This window comes from Serinus canaria, chromosome 5, assembly GCF_022539315.1.
Source record: "Serinus canaria isolate serCan28SL12 chromosome 5, serCan2020, whole genome shotgun sequence".
Taxonomy (NCBI): Eukaryota; Metazoa; Chordata; class Aves; order Passeriformes; family Fringillidae; genus Serinus; species Serinus canaria.
Window position 1 is genome coordinate 24,004,186 of NC_066319.1, and position 18,835 is coordinate 24,023,020.

Sequence of the window (18,835 nt, forward strand, 5' to 3'; positions counted from 1 at the left end):
GGGAGCCGGGGCCGAGGAGCCGCAGCCCCTCAGGGCGGCCGCGCGCGGGCTGCCCGGCCGCGAGGGGACGACGGCGGCGGTTTAACGGTCGCCGCGGCGCGCTTCCAACGGCCCGCAGCCGCGGCCGCCCATTGGCCGGCGCCGCCGGGAGGCGGCCAATGGGAGGCGGCTGCCAGCGGCGCTGCGCGGGAGGAGTGCAGGGTTAGGACGGAGCGGCGCGGGCCGGCCCCGCTCATTCCCGGATGCCGGGTTGGGGAGCGCCCCGGGCACATCGCCGCAGCCCCTCCGGCACACAAGATTCCCGCGGCGAGCCGAAACCTCCCTGGGAGGCCGAAAGGCTTCGTGGCTTCACCCCCTCCTGCCCCACAACGCCGGCAGGGGGACAAAGCTTACGGAGTGGGTGATGTAAAAAGCATGTGCTCAACATAGACCGCATGGAAGTTTCGTAGCCGAGGCCGTGTAATATCCAGCTCAGAGTTTACAAGCCTGCAGTTCATTGGGGAGAATCTTGGGAGGCACCAGGCGCAGGGGAAGAGGGTGTCTTAAGTCTTTAATTTAAATGCTTGTGCCTCTGAAAGAATGAAAAGGGAGTAAAAGGTATGCGGAAAGTTGATATCTGCTAGCCTCTGACTGGGTTTCCCAGTGGCCCCAACGGAGGGTTTTGAGTGCTGCTAAAGTCATGGACACTGGTGTCTCCATACCTGGCATAAATGGGATTAGCAGTTGGCACACAGCACCACGGGCAGTGGTGATGTGGGAGAGATTGGAAGTGCCCTGCAAGGGGAATGACTGTGGAACAGCACAGAACCTAGGCTGAGGTGATTCACAAGACAAGTGGCATTGCAGCACGGCCACAGCGGTGTGGCCATATGCATGCTCTCCTACCACCTGTGGGTGCCAGGTTCAGAGCAGATTTGCATGTGCTAGGAGGAGAGGGGGAAAACAGCCTCCCCTTGGGCTAAACAGGCTCCGCTGGCCTGGGGTGGAAAGCAGCTACACTACATGATTTGCCTGTGGCATGTGACTCGCTGAATCTACAGAGATACGAGCACCTCTCCACCCAGCAGCGGCACCCTGGAGGATAAAAAGAAATGCCTCCGCTTTTCAGCATGCTTCTGCTGTGTGTATGCTACATATGCAATGAATGTCCCAAATTTCCTTTGGCTTACAACTGCCTTGCAGCTGACTCTGATAAAAAAAAAATTAGAGCAGGACTTAAACCATACGCAGAACTGGACACAACTCTCTCAGGATGAAACATTTCAATCAGCTGCTCTTAACCCTCATTTGGCAGAAGATTTGGGGCAAATTTCTAGGAATTTGTGAAAGGTAAATAAAAAGCTTGTCCTGCTAGGCTTTTTTTGAGCTTAGAAAACTGAAGACAAAACTTGCTTGCTACAAAACAAAGCCACCCTTATTTCTAAGGCATTGTGGTGGCAGCTGGGTTGTGTTCAAACAGAGATGTGTAGGCGCTGTTCTCCATGGGAATGCAGGTATCCCTGGGCAAGCTGGCGGGGATCTCTTCCTGTTCTTCGCTCCTTCCCAAGCCAAGGTCAGTCTCCAGGAAGAGACTTCACACAAGCAGTAGCCCTTAGAGAGAGAAGCTGTATTGTCATCTCTGTCCCCAGATCTCTGCTGTCGTGGCTGAATTGGTGCTTTGCCTGTTTGTGTGAACATGGCAGCCTCAGCTGCGTTTGCATCAGGCTCCCAGTGACACCCTAACTCCACATCATGATGGGGCTTTCAGCTGCTGTAGCATCTGGGGGTGGGATCTCATGTGAACTTTGTGTCCTTATGTGTGAAAATTTAATCCATCATTTTTGGGAAGGCCCTATCTGCTATGTTAGCCTGATCCACCTCCACCCTTGGTGTGCCCTTGCAGAGCCCATCCACCCTTCCTCAATCCCCACAGAGGCACAGAAGCCAGAGCACAACTGGCAGATGCATCCCCAGCCCAGCCCTGCAAATCTAGTGGTGAATCTACCCTGGAAAAGCCTACATGGATTTAATTGTGTGTGGCATGTTTGCCTGGGCAGTTTAGAGAAAAAGTCTGCTTAATGGTGAGGGATGCACAGTGTGACAGCAGGCAGGGCAAGTGAAAGAAAATACTGGTTTATTCTGTGTGACTTTGTGAACTATACTGCCATGCTGATGTAAAACCATTTCACATTATCACCAAAAGACATGAAATAGACATGAAAGTTCAATACAATTAAAATAAATTAGAGAGGTGCTGCTGCTCAAGCCATTCACCAGTCAGTGGGATAGGAATGTTTATTCAATAACCAAAATAAATTGGAATAAATGCCATTTCACCATTTCTTCTATATTTTTTGGAAGCTTCTGGCCCTGGCCAGTATGGAGTTGAAGCTGCCAGAGTTGGCAGATCTTTGCTCTTACACAGCTTGTGAGCCCCATGCCATTATGGGCCTTTTTTCTGCATCTTGCAAGAAAGCAACAAGAAAGACACACTGGTAGATAGAGGAAATCTGCTCTGGGAGATAACCAGAGAAGGAAAGTTCTGAATTGTCGGTACAATCATCTTCATTTGTCTCATTGAAACTGTTTAGCTCACAGAGCAAAATCAGAGATAATTCACGGTTTGTCCCCTGGCAGGTCCCTGGAGACCCATAAAGAAAAGCAGGCCTTGAAAGAGGAAGAGCTGTACTCTGTTCATGTCCAAAAGCTGAGGCATGCAGCTAATACCAAACATTACTGGTGGCTTTCATTCCTTGGGCTTTTGCAAAGGGCACTTAACAGAGAAGTAATCTGGGCCAGCTGATTTGTCACTCAAGGATGTGAAGGATTTTCACGTAAAATCTTGAGAGAGCAAGAGCTTGGACTCTCTTCAGTGGCCAGGCTGGGCAAAAGTTGGGTTTTGCAAGCAGACTGAACAGGGCTCTGCACCAGGACAGCTTTCAAAGCAATTCAACTTGGAATGCAGATTTCTGACCTTCTGACAATATCTCAGTGGAAAATCTGTGCCCTAAGCAGCAGATAGGAAATTAATCTTCAGCTCCAATGCTGAGGGTACCATTTTGACCTCAGCAGTGAAGCTGCAAAAACCAGAGTCTCTGAAGAACAGGGAAATCCTTTCCAGGGCACAAAGAGCAGTAAGGCCTCTAAAACCATTTGTCACTGCCGGGGTAACCTGAATTAACTCCATCCTGGGGTAGAATGAAGATGTGATGCTGGTGAACCAGGGATAAAAGCCCTGCATTTCCAAAGATAAGGATAGATATCCGACTGGTCAGAGACCAGGCAGTCACTTCAACCATGGGATGAAAATCACAGCTGAAGGAGAAAAGGAAGCCAATGAAAACCCCTTCTCAAAACCTGGCTCTCCAGCTATCCCTTCTTCAAGTCGGACTTCTCCACAACAAGGCCCAGCAGCCAAGGATCCTGTAGCTGGTGAAAAGAAGTTGAAATATGGAGATACACAGTATCATGTACTCAATGTTAGCAGCTTCTGAGAAGAAAAGATCCCATGTTCATTTAAAGCCAGGAAACCTATTATGCCCTGGACTCCTGTTGTGAAAGCTCCTGCATCTGAGATCAAGCAGACATCTGCACCCTAGCATTGGAGTGGTCTCTGCAGAAGCTGGTGGATTTGGGAATCCATTTTGGGACATCCCTGGACAAGGGAGTTGATGGACAGCCTCATGGGTTTTAGGGCTTTGAGGAACCACTCTGGTATCAAATATGGCTCCTTATAGAGCTGAATGTATCCTGCTTCAAATTCGTCACCTGCAACTGAGCTCAGTTTAAAGGCTCCAGACCTTTCAAAAAAAAAAAAAAAAAAAAAAAAAAAAAAAAAAAAAAAAAAAAAAAAAAAACCAACAAAAAAAAAAAACCCCAAAACACAACACAAAAAACAACTGTTGTAGAAGAGAAATACAGTTACCAAACAAACGAGTCACTGCAAAGAGAGACTCTCTAGCTTAAGCCTCCAAAATGTTTTCTCAGTCTTTTTGCTCTTAGATGAACAAGTCCTTACAAGTCCTTACTACTATAGATTTTCCTGAGAACAAATAAATCCAAGTCATCTGTGGTCTGTGGTGGGGCATGGCCACCTTGCCAGGTTGTTCTGCTGGCAGGGAGAACTTGAGGAGTTATCTAGTGATGGCAGGTTGTAGTCATGTAACTCCATGTTAGCAGCATGTTCAAAGATTAAATTATCTTTCTGTTAATTAATTGCTTTTATTATTATTTGATTATGGTAAATAGATTTTAACATCATTAAATCACAGGTGGAAGTGAGTGATTCCTGTGGCAAAAGAAGTTACATCCATGCCATGGTGGTCAGTGCTGCAAAACAATATTGAAGACTGTGTGAGCCTAAGAAAATCAAGACAAAACCTACAGTGGTGTGGCTTCTGGACATTCTTTCAGACAGGGCCTTATTTTGCAGATATACAATTCAGCACAAGAAGCAACCTTTCAGTATCCATCATGGTTTTATGTACAACAAAAGAAAAAAAAAAGCATCATTGAGATCTTCCCTCTTTGTTCCTTAACACCTAGCCTTGATGCTAGGTGAATTTTCCGAAGTATAGTGTTCTCGATAAACAGGAAACATTTCACAAGTGCCCAATATGTGTCCCAACAAAGATCCAGTGCCCTGCTCCTGCCCAGATCCTCACAGCATCAGGCCTGACAACCTCTTCCCTCATGCCTCTGTTGCTTGATACGCCCCTGCTTCACTCCTTCATCTTCCTCCTGTCTCTCTCCAAAAGGGTGCACACATCTGGCTTGCCTTTATTGTGTGATAAATCTCACCCTGCATCTTGGGTTTATTTTCTGAAAGTTTTGAATGGTGTCTTGGAAATGCTGTTGGACAATAGGAGCTCTTTGAACCCAGGCCAGCTGGACGGGACTCCTTGCATTGCAGCTGACATGCAGGCTTTGGCGGTCTTTCTCGACTCTTTCCTCTCTTTTCTTTACAATATTTGAGTTGTCCTCAAACTTTATTTTTGGAGTGGGCAGTGCATTTCTGAATATTTTCATCATTATATTATTATTCATTATGGTCATGACTGTTTCTCTTTCTGTTGGCACTCCTGGGTGGATCTCTCCTCTCTCGCTTAATATCTTGGGTATGACTACCTTGGCCACAACCCACTCAAGCAGTGACTCAGAATCCCTGGCCTGTTCCCAGGAGAGATGCAAGAGTTTTGCCAATTGGTTTAAAAAGAGGCAATAGTTTTCCAGAGCTACTCTCTCACTCAACAGAGCTGAGCTGGGTGGAAAAGCTCAACTCTGTGGTTCCAGGGAGTCCATCCCTGGTGGACAGGCTGTCCCTGGGTTATTATGAAAGCAAAGCCCTGCTCTCTTCACATGCAAACAGGATGACTTCTGAACCATGCAGTAGGATTCTCCACTGAAAATAATTTCACTCCCTGGGGGTCACTGCACTCAGTTTTCCCATTCCCAAGCCCCTGGAGGAAACAAAGCTAAGGGAGGCATGCGGGCAGGAAGAGGCATCGTAAGGGAGGGAGTACTGGATGCTCAGGTCAAACTGTTGCCTAATGTATCATCACACAGCTACCCACATCTTGAGTCAGAGTGGAGAATGGCATAATCTGAAGCAGACCCTCACATTGCTGGGTTTGAGGTTTGCTTGCAGCAGTGGTACATGGTAGAGAAATCCCATCTTCTCCCTCTGAGTATCTCAGACTTTCCCAACCATGCAGGAGGGTGGGAATTGCTCTGATTCTAAAAGCAGGAGGGCATCTATGGCTTGACTGTTTGCCCCTCTACACCTTGAGTTTAGGTAGTAAAGAAGGCTGTTTTGTTCTTGTGCACCTTCTGTGACTTAAAGACCTTCAGACTGTGCTCTTATGGAGGCAGACATACAAATTTTCTTCATTTCATGTGCTAGGAAGGATACAAGAAAAAAAGAGATGGCTGGTCTTGGTGAGGTATGGCAGCCTCCCACAGAACATGGTGGGAATGTTCTGAGTGAATCCTTCTGACTGGACCACACTGCCTCCTGCAAACGGCACTGAGTGATGGAGGAAAAGGGATGACAGGTCTTCCACTATCAAGAGTGGGCACTTGGCAATGTCAGTCCAGATCTTTCCCAGCCTTTCTTCCTATATGCTGGGAAGCCCACCTGCTTCACAGGGCAGTCAAGAGCCCTGGTGTTCTCTGGAGCAGGTATTTGTAAAGAAGAGGGACTGAGATCATCAGTTGCTTTTTACTCATATCTACTGAAGGGAGGAATAGGTCTTGAGTCAAGTAAAACTCTCCTTCCTCCTGTTCTGCTGCAAGATCCATCAGGGCAGGGAATCCTGGGAGCATCTGGGAACAGTGGTCCCTCTCTGTGCTGGTGTTGAAGGCTGAGCCGACTCCAGAGCTCAGCCACTATGGTCCAAGCACCAGGCAGGGGTGTCACTCTCTCTCCAGCTGCAGCACGGTGCAAACCACAGCTGGTTCTACGCGCAGGGCTGCCTCTCCCGGGCTGGCAGGCTGGCTGCAGCTGGCCTCCACTCCTGCTGGCAGGGTGGCATTGCTGCTTCTGCTTGAGGAATGCAAACCGCCTGAGCTTGAGGATCGGCCAGGAAAAGTCCACAAATAGCAACAGGAAATCAAAATGCCCGCTCCAGACATGCACTAGATATGAGGCCATCCAGCACAAGGAGAAAAATCAAATGCTGGACAATGAAGATTACATCATGCTGTGGATGAACACGTGAGTCTATCCAGATGGGGCCATGCCAACAGGTCCAGATGGCTCAGGAATGCTAACTGCATAGCTCTCTCATCTTTGCTTTTTTGTCCCTCTTTCTTTCCCTATTTTCCATCCCTTCTGGTGTCCTTCACTCTTTCCCAGAGTAAGTAAATAAATCCTCTGACAACTCTGTGTAATTCAATTTCATCAAATATCAGAGAGGCATCTGAGACCAGGGGATGGGTAACTGCTCTGGACATGGGTCTCTGGCACTTGTAGGTATCAAAGGTGCTGGGTGACCTCACCACACTGTGTGGCTGCTGGGCTTGACACAGCAATGTGTGCCATCACCTCACCTGGGACTTCAGCTCCAGGTCACAAAGGAGGAGGTTGTAAGGGCTGTTTGCCTGGAGCCTGAAGCATGCAGGAAAATTAAGAAATCAGCATTACTCCTGCTCTGCTGCAGCTCAGCCCAGCTGCTTACAGCTGCCACTGACTGCTTGCTGTGGCTGCAGCTACAAGGGGAAGGAGAAAACAGTTTTGCTGTCCTAGATAGCAGCCTCTGCCTACCACCCTGGTACTAATTAGCAGCAAAGAAAAGAGCACAGCAGCCTCTGTTCACTCCCCCAAATTGACCAGAGCAGCATCTGCTGCTACTTCGTTCTCTCCCAGCATGATAAAAAAGAGCTGAAAACCATGTAAGAAAAAAGTGAAAGGTATGTGCTTTGCCAGGTCTGAAAAAGGGCTGCAGGCCATTTGCTCATTAATTACTGCTAATCCAGCTGCTGGACCGCTGCCAACTATATTTGACAAAACCTGAAGAGCAGGAGAAGGATCAGAGGATGGAAAAGCAACCTCTGCATCACTCTTCCCAATGGATGATGGTGATCCTAGCATTACAGCAGGCCAGACAGAGTTACTGTGGAGAAAAAGCACTTCCAAAGAAAGGGAAAGTGCAAAAACATGTGCTGAGCAGCAGGAGGGACTGGCATGGGTCTTGAATATCATGCTAGGGACTGATAAAGCCATGATATTCTGGTATTTTATGAGAAGGGGCTTGTTACCTCCTCATTTACAAACCAGCAGAGAAATAGTTTGGGAGCCTAAGAAGTCAGCCCAGCACTGACCACGCAGCAGTTTGGGGCAAAAATAAAACAGGGTGCTCTCAGCAAGTTGCACCAAACTGATGGAGAAGTTAAGTTTTGTGCCTGAGCCAGGATCTGGTTGTACAGTGGAGGATGAGGTATGAGTACAGCCCATTCACTGGATTTATAAAGCACAAATTGGTTTTCAGTAAGGCCCAGAATGGTCAGGTCAGTAACAGCATGGGCCAAAAGTACTTCAGTTTAAATCCTGATGCTGACCAATGCAGTCATTCATACTGACACAGAAAGATTACTCTGGATTAGCTTGAATATCTGAGGTCAGATAGAGACACGTGCAGTCCACAGGGATAAGGTACAGGAGAGAGGTGAAGGATAGCTGGGATATCAGTGGAGAATAGATCAGCCAAACTGAAAATGTGGCAAATATCATGTGTAGCTGCAAAGTCATTGAAAAAGAGTCCAACCACGGAAACAAAGTAATAGCTCCTATGGACCTTTCCTGGCAGATACTTACTAGCAAAACCCACTCCAGTCTTAATTTTTGTTAATCTGCTTCACCCACTGGTGACACTGCTCCTTTTCAGTAAGAATAAGGATGTTCACTTTTTTTATAGTGAGCAAAAGCTGCCTCACTGCAAGAGACACCCTGAGGATCACACACTAAGAAACTGGCAGAGCCAGGACTAAAATACAGTTCTCCCATTCCCAACAACCTCACTGCAGCTCTGTCCATGAAGACAGAGAAACACAACAAAAACAAACCCAACATCATTCAATTGGCCATTCAGTATTTGTGGCTCAACAGCACTTCATCAGCTGTGAGAGTCTGCCACATTTGCTTGGAAAGAAGAGCCACATTTCCAGCACTCCCTGGGCAAAGAACTCTCAGATTGAGAGACTGAAAAGTCTTTGAAAGAAACCTTCCATCAACAGTCTTTACAAATGTCAGAGCTGGTTTCCTCCTCCTTGAGCTGCCTGGCTTGCAGTCCCTCTCCCCGGGACAGCCAAAAGCACCTGCCCAGCTCCTTCCTTCAACTGTCATGAATTTAGCAGACTCATTTAACACCAAGCTGCTCTGACATGCAACAATTAACTCTTGAGGCTCTGGAACTGAGTCCTCTTCTTCATCCTGGTATCCCTCTACCTTTTTCTCCTTCTGGAGGGGAAAACTCTCCTCCAAGTAGTGAGAAGGCTGCAAATATTGCAGAGCCAGAGCAGGTTCTCATGGTAGAGCCTCTGCACCTCGAACAGCAGAGATGGATTATTCTTGAGCTGCAATGCCCCCCTAGATGTGCCATGCCATTGAAAGGAGATGCCAGTGACCCCATGACACCGTGGTGGGGAGCCAGCATGGAGGATGTTGTTTGGGCTTTGATCTAAAAAGCTTACCTGCAGGAGGAATGCTGACAATCCAGTAGGAATGTCCACAACCAATGTACCATCCAGTTCCCTCCTGTTTAACACAGCTGGTGTCAGGCACAAGTTGTAGAACTCCTCCAGCCTTAGCTGCCAGGTTTCTCCCAAGGGAGCCCTGACATTCCTGTTGCAGGGAACTCCTGGCACAAACTGCTCAGTTGAAAGCATTATGTTTTGCATCTATTCTAGGAAAAATGCTAACTGCATTTTGAGCAGGCTTTGCTAATCGGGTCAGCCAGACTGACCTAAATGAACATTTTTCCTAATCAAGACAAAGTCACAGTGTAAAGAAGCCAAAAGCAACTTTGCTGAGGTAGTCAGGGGTGAGTCTCCTCTGGAACAGCCTGGACAGTGATTGTAATAAATGACCTCACATAAGGCATCACCTTTGAGCTCTAAAGATGGTACTAATTACTTCAGTACTGGTTTAGATTACGTAGTAGTTTCAGAGAGAATAGCCTTGCACAGTGCTCTGTAGGGAATTTCTCCAGTCTTAGAAAGTGAGAAGATAAAATAGAACAAGAAAGAAAGAAGTGAAAGAGTATGTGGATATGTGCACTTCTAACTTTCATGATACCTTGTTCTGGCTGATCAATGTGTCAAGGTAAGTGTAAGGCATCTATCACTTGGATACAGACCAGACCAGCAGCACCATGTGATTTCAAAGGCAGATAGCCCCGGACAGGTTTAAGAAAATAAGAATGAAAGGAGAGATACAAAGAAAGAGAAAAGAAGGTAGATAAAGTCAGAAAGGGGAGGTTGAGAGGATAAGGCTGCAGTGTTTGGGTCAGTTCAGGAAACTACAGGAAAGGAAAACTTTGAATGATGTAACCGTACAGGAAAGCAGAAATAAAATTTGTTTTCTTGAGCAGCTGGAAATAAGTTGGATATATGTAAACACTGCATGGCAGACATGGGGAACAACTGGGATGAAAGACACAGCCTACCTTTCAGCATGCTACTTGCAGTCCCTTGCCACTTTGGCCATGCCCTTGGCTCTTCACAACCTTTCAGCTATTTCTGCTCTGAGGAACGTTGCAAAACATGCAGACACCAACCCAAGGAAACACCTAACAACTTACAACACAAGTTGAGCTCCAGATACAGCAAAAAGTAAGAGACGAGCTCCATGTAAGCACCCACTCTGTCCCAGTGACCGGCTGAAAACTGGATCAATGATTTCAGTCAGGGGATACCAAACTACACTGAGGTCACCAGCACAGAAGTCACCTGCTGCAGCAGGAAAAAGATGGTGCCAGCATAGAGAGTCAGCCAAGAAAGATGGCTTTGGTTCCACCTTTGTTCTTACTTCTCATCTCCCATGTGGAGAAAGGAAGTCTCAGCAGTTCAGATGTGAAAATAAAGTCCCTGGCAGAAAGCTGGGATTGATAGGATGTAGCAATCCGAGGACTAAGACTGGCCTAGAATTGAGGATCTAACACATTTGGCTCCTCCAGCAAACATGTCTCCTGAAGAAGAACAATGCTCGCCACAAGTTTGCTTGTGAAGCGTGCATTGCACCTTGCTGGACAGACCTGGAATTTCCCAGGGAAATCTCTCAGCCAAATTAGGCCAAGAAGCAGGTTTTGGGCATTTCTTAGGAGAGCTATAATGGTTTGCTGCTTTGCTGGTGCCCTATCTGTTTTCCTGTAACTCTGCAGCAAGGAGAGTCACCAACTGGCTTTTGTGAGCCATCTGGTTTCTTACAGTGGACTGTCCACAACAGGTCAAGGATGCATAAGCTTTAGTGGGTTGATTCATCCCTTCCTTGAAATGCACTGGAACAAGAGAGTCTTGAGAATCAAACTGCTGTATCAAGAACACAGTCCTGCCTGTGGTTATGTGCAGAGGATGTGCCATGTGGCCATCCCAAAGACAACTCCAGGGAGTTAAGCATTTTCATTTGCTCCTTTACCACTGAAAATTATTTAAATAGTAAATAAGTAATTATTAAATGCTAATTAAATACTACCTTAAAACCTATGGAGAGATGCTGAGGAAAAAAGGGAGCAAGCAGAGGAATAACTTTTCTCCAAGGAAACACAGCAGTAAGCCACAGAGGTGTCAGCCTGGCCATATTTTAAATAGTGCAGCTGCAACTGTGGCTATGAAATCCCTAGCTCTAAAGTCCCCTTCAAGGGGTTGCTTCAGAAAATGCTCTTCTTCCTAATCCCTGCTCTACCAGAGACAGCTCCATTTCAGGCTTCAGCAAGAACAGTGCAGCACCAATGGGACCAACACAGCACCAGTCATGGATGAGACCAGAGCAGTGCAGGATAGGACCAGTGCAGTACCAGATGAGCTCCTGAGCAGCAGAAGACATTTTCCATCAATGAACACAACACATTTCATTAAATTCAGAGGCTACCACACACTACGGTGGCTTCTGAAGCCACCATACAGTACAAGCTTGTCCACTTGTACTGATACCAAGAGAAGGTACAGTGGGCCAGTCTTAGAGGTTTTCTACAGTCTGATCTATACAAATGAGACCTCAGGTTTGTCCCTCTCTGAAAGTGGTGGTTGTAGCATAGAATGGCTGCCTTATGCACAGGGAATGAGGATCACCTGGCAGACATGGACTGAGCAGTACACAACTCCAGCATCTCCCAGCTGGTGCTGATCCCTCAGTGGGAGTGGACTGTGTGCACAGATGTACTTCCACCTCCTGCCAAACCCTCCCTTTGTTTACTCTGCAAGCACTTCAACAAAGACCTTCCTGCTTCTCCCCACCAAGATGATGGCTCTGTCTCCACTGTTTAACCCTGTTTTGGACATATGCCTTCCTGCACTCCTGCTCTAAGTTGCAGCCCCTCTCCTAGTTCTGGCCCAAGAGCACAGTTAATGGGTTCTCCCACTTTGGCTGAGATGATAACTTAGGACAATGGGCTCCCAGCACATGCAGGCAGTTGTCCAACAAATGAATGTGTTTTTTTAGGAAGAGTTTCCCAAATGTTTATCAGTTTCCTGGCAGATAGGACATACAAATGATCCACAGTCTCTGGATTAAGTATTTACCTAGAGTTTACCTAGAGTATTTACCTAGAGTCTTCCAAATTCAAGAAGTTCAAGTCTCTTCCCCTCTTCTTTATCAAAAGGGAAACATTTTTCCTGGTGGTGACTCTACAGTGATGATGCTCAGAGACCCAGACTCAGAGATCTATGGATCCATGTTCAGCTTTGGCTTCATCCTGCTTCTAGCCCTTCTGCAAGTGTAAGTCCCATCATGAGATAGTAAGGAGCAGCCGGGCCACGAAGTGTAGAAACCATGAGATGGATCCAAAGAGACTAATGAAATAGAAGGATATAGTAACTATTATCTTTGGATTAATTTCCATCAGGCCAGATCTGATGGCCCCATCAGGTCTCCGTATCTGTGCTCCAGATCCTACAGGAATCTGGTTGGTGAGTTCCAAAAAAAATTTCAAGCAAATAGCCTTTCCATATCCAGTACTTGGCAGACTAATCATAAATGTGTTACTGACCAAATTTTACCAGGCACAGAACTAGAGGGCCAAAATGCTTGCTGTATGTGTCCCCACAACAGATTAGTCTCTATCAGTCCTGGAGACCCAGCCTCCTGTTACAGCAGAGCTCCCCTGTCTAGCAACTGTAAGGGATATGAAGTGGGTGACCAAATCTGCCTGCGCTCTCCATCCTCACTGTGCACTGAGATGGTGAGAGGGAGTTTACAGAGCGTGAAACTCGCTCAGACCGAAGGTCAGTCCAACACCTAAGCATCACTTAAGTGCTATTTATGTCCCTGTAGTAGGCATAAGAGGAATAAAAGTGTGTACAGGCTTCCTGTGAGAGTGACAGTCATCCATGGTGAATAGCCTCTCTTCATCTTCAGGGGAAGCTTCCCCTATGAGTGCACCAGCATCATTCTCAGCCTACTCACTATGTACAGTCCTGCCACTCTCCTCTTCCTGTGGGCCAGGACAATATTAAAAGAAAGAGCACACAGTAAGCCCAACACGCAGTTTGCACTCAAGGAGCAACCCCACAGAGACAGGCAGTTCTTCTCTCATTCTGTCCCTTTGTAGGCTCCAGAAAATGCCATTTGTCACATTGCCTGGGCATACAGGATCACACAGTGAAAGACTGCATTAGTGTGCATTCCCCAGAGGAGCTGGGTTAGCACTCCTGAGACAGCCTGAACAGCCATTCTGCAGCTTCTAACTGTGGAGACCTGAGTGAGCATGCAGGCTATTTTCTTGCCTTGATGTCTCTTGAAGGAGGTAAAGTATATGCTTTGAAAAGCATGGAGTCAAAGCTGTGTTTACATAAATATCCAAAGTCATCTTTGAAGGTGTTTTTTTGCACTATAAAACACAGTAGCAGAGGAAAGAAACAAACCCACTGGGGTACTGGGCTAAAAAGATGCACATGATTCCTGTTTTGTTGGTTTATTCTGGTTTCCTTCTGACACAAGTGTCACAAACCCAGTGAAGCACAGTGGTGAATCTGACTCAAGTGATAAGTCTATTGAAGAGTTTCACAGCACTGATAAGAGCTGAATGAGAAAGTAAGAGTTCTCTGAATGCAGTTGTAATAGACCTTAAGCAAATAGATGGTTGCTTGCAGAAATGATCAGATATGCTGGACTGGGCAGGACACAAATGGGCGTAACTGATAAACAGGCACTGCATGAAGGATTAGCTTTATATATGATAGGTCCTTCTGGGAGAAAAAGAAGAGCAAAGTTGCCCAAGTTCAAGAGCAGTATGTGGCCTCTAGAGCAAAAGGAGACTGTCAGTGCTGTTAGCAGCCATCCTGTGTAAGTCTGGTTAGCAAAAGCTAAGTGAAGAGAGGCATTTTGTGTCCTTTGGAGATTTCCCCTCCAATTAAGCAGACACCACACTCCATACAATTTTCAAAAAAAACCCCAAAATCCTCACAGTGATAAATCGGTTCCTTAAACCCAGCGTAAACCTTCCCTGTTCCAGTTTATGACCACTCATGCTCCTGCCATGCACTTATGAAAGAGCCTGGCTCCATCTTCTCAGTAACTTTCTCAGCTGTGCAGGTAGGCTTCTGCTAGGTCCTCCTGGAGCTGTCTCTTCTCCAGCTATGAAAGTCCAACTCCCTCAGCTACTCCTCACAGGAGAAATTCTCCATCTCCCAGTTACCTTGCTGACAACCCCTGATGTACTCAGATTTATCCATGTCTTTCTGCTATCAGGCAGCCCAAAACCAGACACTGTATTTGAGACACAGTTTTATGATTTTCAAGAAAATGGGGATAATCACTTCCTTGTGTTTATCTACCAGGTCACTCCTGCTCCTAGCTGCCTTTGCTACTGGGGCCACACCAGTGCTCCAGGAGCCCTGGTGGGTCAGTCCGTCCGTCCATCCGTCCGTCCGTCCATCCGTCCGTCCATCCGTCCATCCATCCATCCATCCATCCATCCATCCATCCATCCATCCATCCATCCATCCATCCATCCATCCATCCATCCATCCATCCATCCACTCCAGGGGCAGGAGTTTAGAGTTTGTTCTTGCTGAATTTCATGAGGTTTCTGTCAACCTATTCCTATAACCTGGGCAGATGTCTCTGAAAGGCAGCTCCCACACATTCAATTTTTTTTCTGTTGCAAGCACACAGATCTTTCTGAAGATGCATCTACAGACATGCCTTAATTAATTATTTGTCACAGCTTCAGATGAACAATACAGAGAACCATTTTTTAAAGACCAAGATGACTCATTAGGACTGCCAAGGTTGTGGAAAATAAAGTAGTTTAGACACATGCAATTCTTGCCCCAAAGGAGGACAGACACTGCAGTAAGGTTCATCCATCTTTTCTTTCTGCTTCCTTTCTGAAAAGAGGAAATCATACTCATGAAAATTTCATACGGACATTTTATGGCTGAAATTCCTGGCCTGTTTTAAGAAAAATGCCTGCTGAACAATATCTGGAAAAGTTTGCCCATCTTTGAAGCAAAGGCACTGGCAACTTTGTGCCTATTGTGCACGGTGATGTTTTGCACAGCTCTATGTCAAAAGAACTTCTCCACACATTGCAAGATCCCAGGAGATTTGCTGGATTTAGTAAGAAAATCCAAGTGTATTTTTTCCATCCTACCCATTGTCATGCAGAGTGAGAACAAAGAGGCTGATGTATTATGTTCTGGCTCTTGTATCACCAACAGATTTGGTAGGCGAGAAGTGGCTGCAGAATCTCTTATATGTATCATCTGCAGGAAGAGGTTTCAGCTTCACTCTCTCACTCCAGCTGAAGTTTGTGTCGCTGGCAGTTGGAAAAAAATCCATAGGGGAAAAAAAAGCCTTTTAAAAAGCGCCTTTCTGCCATCAGCTGAGCACAACCGTGCCTGAGTCACTGCAACATAGTTAAATGAGAAGACAACGGCAAGCTGCTTCCAGAAGCAGCTCTGCAAACAGAAAAGCCATTTAAATGAGGCAGGACAGAGCCAGCCTGCCCACAGCCACCACACACTTTAAACACACTGTCCTGTCAGGTGGCACCAGATGGCACTCTTACACAAAAGCTTCTTTTTCACAGGGTCTGCTTGAGAAGGCAGAAGTTGTGTTTAGCTATAAAAAGATACCACCTATATTGGTTAGGGGTTCCCTGACTTCTGACCACAGCCCATGTTGCACCTGGTAAAAGGGCTGGTGCCAATACATACTATTTTCATTTTTGTAAAGGAATAAATGGTCCTCGCATAAAGCACTTCCTATCAGCATAGCTTCATCCACACTGGATGTGTACAGAATTAGGGAAAGCACAAAACTCCTAACAACAGGTCTCTCAGATATGAGCAGGTGAGGCAAGCGCTCAGTATTGAGGCGATGTGCCAGTGGAATGTCTCCCTGAACACTGCGGACTCTGCTGCCTCTCTGCTGGTAGAGCACAGTGGAATCAGTCCTCGAGGCACAGTGCAATCTCGGAAACTGGGAGCTGGCAAGATCTCTGAGGGATGGGGCTGCCTCCATAATCTCTTTCCCAGACCCTGTGTGCCTCTGCTTGGTGCAGTGCATTTAATATTCATGCAAATTCTACATCTCTACCGTCTTCCTCACAAAGGAGGCAACATAAAAGGCTTTAAATCTTTTGTGTAGCAAAGCAGAAATGGATTCATCAGAGGATTCGCCCTCTCCCTGTTCCCTGCTCCCCCGGCAAGGCTAGCCCTCAGGGACGCTCAAAGTGCTACACCGGGAACACGGGAGGTGCCAGTACTGTGAAAGGGGAGTAAGAAGCCATTGCTCAGATCTCTGGCCAGGGCAGGCACACTGTCCCACGGCTGCATCTGCACACAGGCTGGCGGAGCCTCGCGTCCAGGGAGTGCTCTGCTGCCCAGCGCCGGATACCCTCGCTACCAACCACCTCTGGGGTGGGGCTCTTCCCACTTCTGCCTCAGGGCTGGGTCCTGCCGGGCAGAGGGACTGCAGGATCCCATGGAAACTCCCATGGAGAGCTCGGGCTCTACAGCAAAGAGTCTGTGTGTGTTCTCAGGGAGAGCTGCTGGACTGAGAACTCGCCTGACTCCTGGGAGAAACTGGGCAGTTTCCCTAGAGGTGAACAATGCCCCTTTGGTTCCCTGAGACTGGCAACACATTTTCCTCCCTAGTCACTCTTCCCCCTCACCCTTCTCTCCAAAGTAAATCAGTCCAGCCAAAGCGCCAAGCGGTAGATGCTTTATCTCCCAAATGCCACTCTGAGGAAAAGTTACAGGCAAAGGAGAGAGTAGGCGCTGAGCCCAGAGCTCTCCCGACGGCAACCGGCCGAGCCTCCGGGGCTGCCCGAGCTCACACACGGCAGGTCGTACATTCCCCGCCTGGCACCGCACACTTTCTCCCCAGGCATCAGGCTTATAAAACCATAGTGTACAACAGCCCTGAGATTCCCCGGCGGGGTCTCCTCGGGGTAACAGCGGCCAGGCCAGTCCAGCGGGGAGCTGGCCGTGTGCGACAGTGGGCATCCGGCTACCTGCATCTCCGGGGCACCCCGGGGCAGGGCGGGGACCGAGGAGAGCCCGCCGCCGGGTCCCGTCGCCGCTGCCGAGGCCGGGAGCGGGGGTGCTGCCGGAGGTCCCTTACCACATTGCTGAGAAAGTCCGCCTCGCTGAAGTCGCCGAAGTCGAGGAAGCTTGTGCCGGCGGCGGGGAAGAGCCGCTCGGCGGGGAAGGGCTCCAAGATACTGTCCATGGTGCCCGCGGCGCCGGGGCTCGGCCGCCCCCCGCGCTCGGCCGGCCGGGCTCACTGCGGCCGCACGCTCCCGTCCGCCCCCCGGCGGCGGCGGCCCATGGGCGGCGGGGCGGCAGCGACCGCCGGGCGGGCACGGGAGCGGAGCGCCGCGCCGGTGCCGCTCAGGCCGGCTGTCAGTGCCCCGCTGCCGAGGGGCCGGCGGGCGGCCCCGGCACGCCCCCGCCGCTCTCCGGGAGCCGCCGGGGCGGGACTTCCCATGCAGACACCCCCTCGAGGCAGCGCCCCCGCCTCCCGGGCAGCCCCCGCACCGCCGGGCGGGGCGAGGCCGGTGGCTCCCCGGGGTCCCCGTGCTCCTCCCGGCGCTGCTCAGGGACCCGAGGGCGCTGCTGGTCCCCGGCAGAGCCGTGTCAGTTTGACGAACTGAACAAACTCTCCTTTCAGCAGCCGGCCGGCCGGCTTTGGTGGCTCCTCCGCATCCCTCGGGGAGCAGCGCCGGGAAAGCGCGGGGTCGGAGCCTGAAGAGCAGCCGGCAGAGAGGTCTCCTTGCCCCCGCTCCCCGCAGAGGGCTTGCAGGTAGGCCTGGCTGCAGCAGCACATGTGGCTGCTCTGTAATTAAAGAGCTGGGCACTATTAAAGAGCTTCAGGAAGATTATACGGTTTCAGATAAATAGGATTATGGATCCCTGTCCTCTCTGATCATTACTCCAACCAACACTCAAGAAAACCACTTATAATAATCCCGTTGAAGAAGCCCTGGTGTTTTATTAATCTGTCCCCATTTCCATGGCTCCAGAGAACAGACTGGAGTCCCAGCTCCAAGGAGGGGCTTTCTTGGTCACAGGCATCTGGAGAAAAACCCCAAAGATAACATTGCATCTCTCCTGGGGGAAACCTGGCCAGAAGTCAGTGGTGAGGGTTCTGGCAAAGAGGTGCTGATTTGAAGCTGGCTGGAGCCTGTGCTTGAAGTGGACACACGGTTTTCATCCATCCAAGCTCTTGCTCCACATTCCCCATGGCTGTCAGAACTAACAGCACAATCCAAGGTGCTCCTTGGCTACTGGTTGCACAAGCAGCCACATCCTGCACACAAAAGCCTTTATACTTACACACACAATGAGCTCTTTCAGTTACATTTACTTTTACCTTATGGTTCAGTCAAGTGTAAAGAGCCTTTGGGTAAAAGGTCAGAGACATAAATTCAACCAGGATGGAGTTGTGCTGAGAAAATAATGCTGGTCTTACTTCCTAAATGGTAAAGAAACTTCTTTGTTAATGTGGATGCCAGTGGGTTTAAACGGGGAAACACAAAAACCTTTGCCACTCTAAGATGAGAAGAAGAAATACATCCAGACCCTTCAGCAAGAAGTAAACCTGTCTCTAAGTAAGAGGGAAGATGTCTTTCCTTTAACATCCCAGTCAGCAGGGCTCTCAGCTGCAAGGAATAGACAGACCAAATCCTGCCAT

The 18,835-nt window shown here is 48.4% G+C and overlaps 1 protein-coding gene across 3 annotated transcripts in view; it reads right to left on the bottom strand.

Moving 5' to 3' along the window:
- Window positions 1-17,410, bottom strand: part of CREB3L1 (cAMP responsive element binding protein 3 like 1) — a 45,343-nt gene extending 27,933 nt beyond the window's left edge. For all 3 annotated transcript variants that reach the window (XM_030240754.2, XM_030240755.2, XM_030240753.2), the window contains exon 1: window positions 17,264-17,410. In XM_030240754.2, coding sequence (XP_030096614.1) covers window positions 17,264-17,371 — 108 coding nt within the window. In that variant the 5' untranslated portion in view covers window positions 17,372-17,410. The remainder of the gene's footprint in view (window positions 1-17,263) is intronic.
- Between the last annotated feature and the right edge of the window lie 1,425 nt (window positions 17,411-18,835).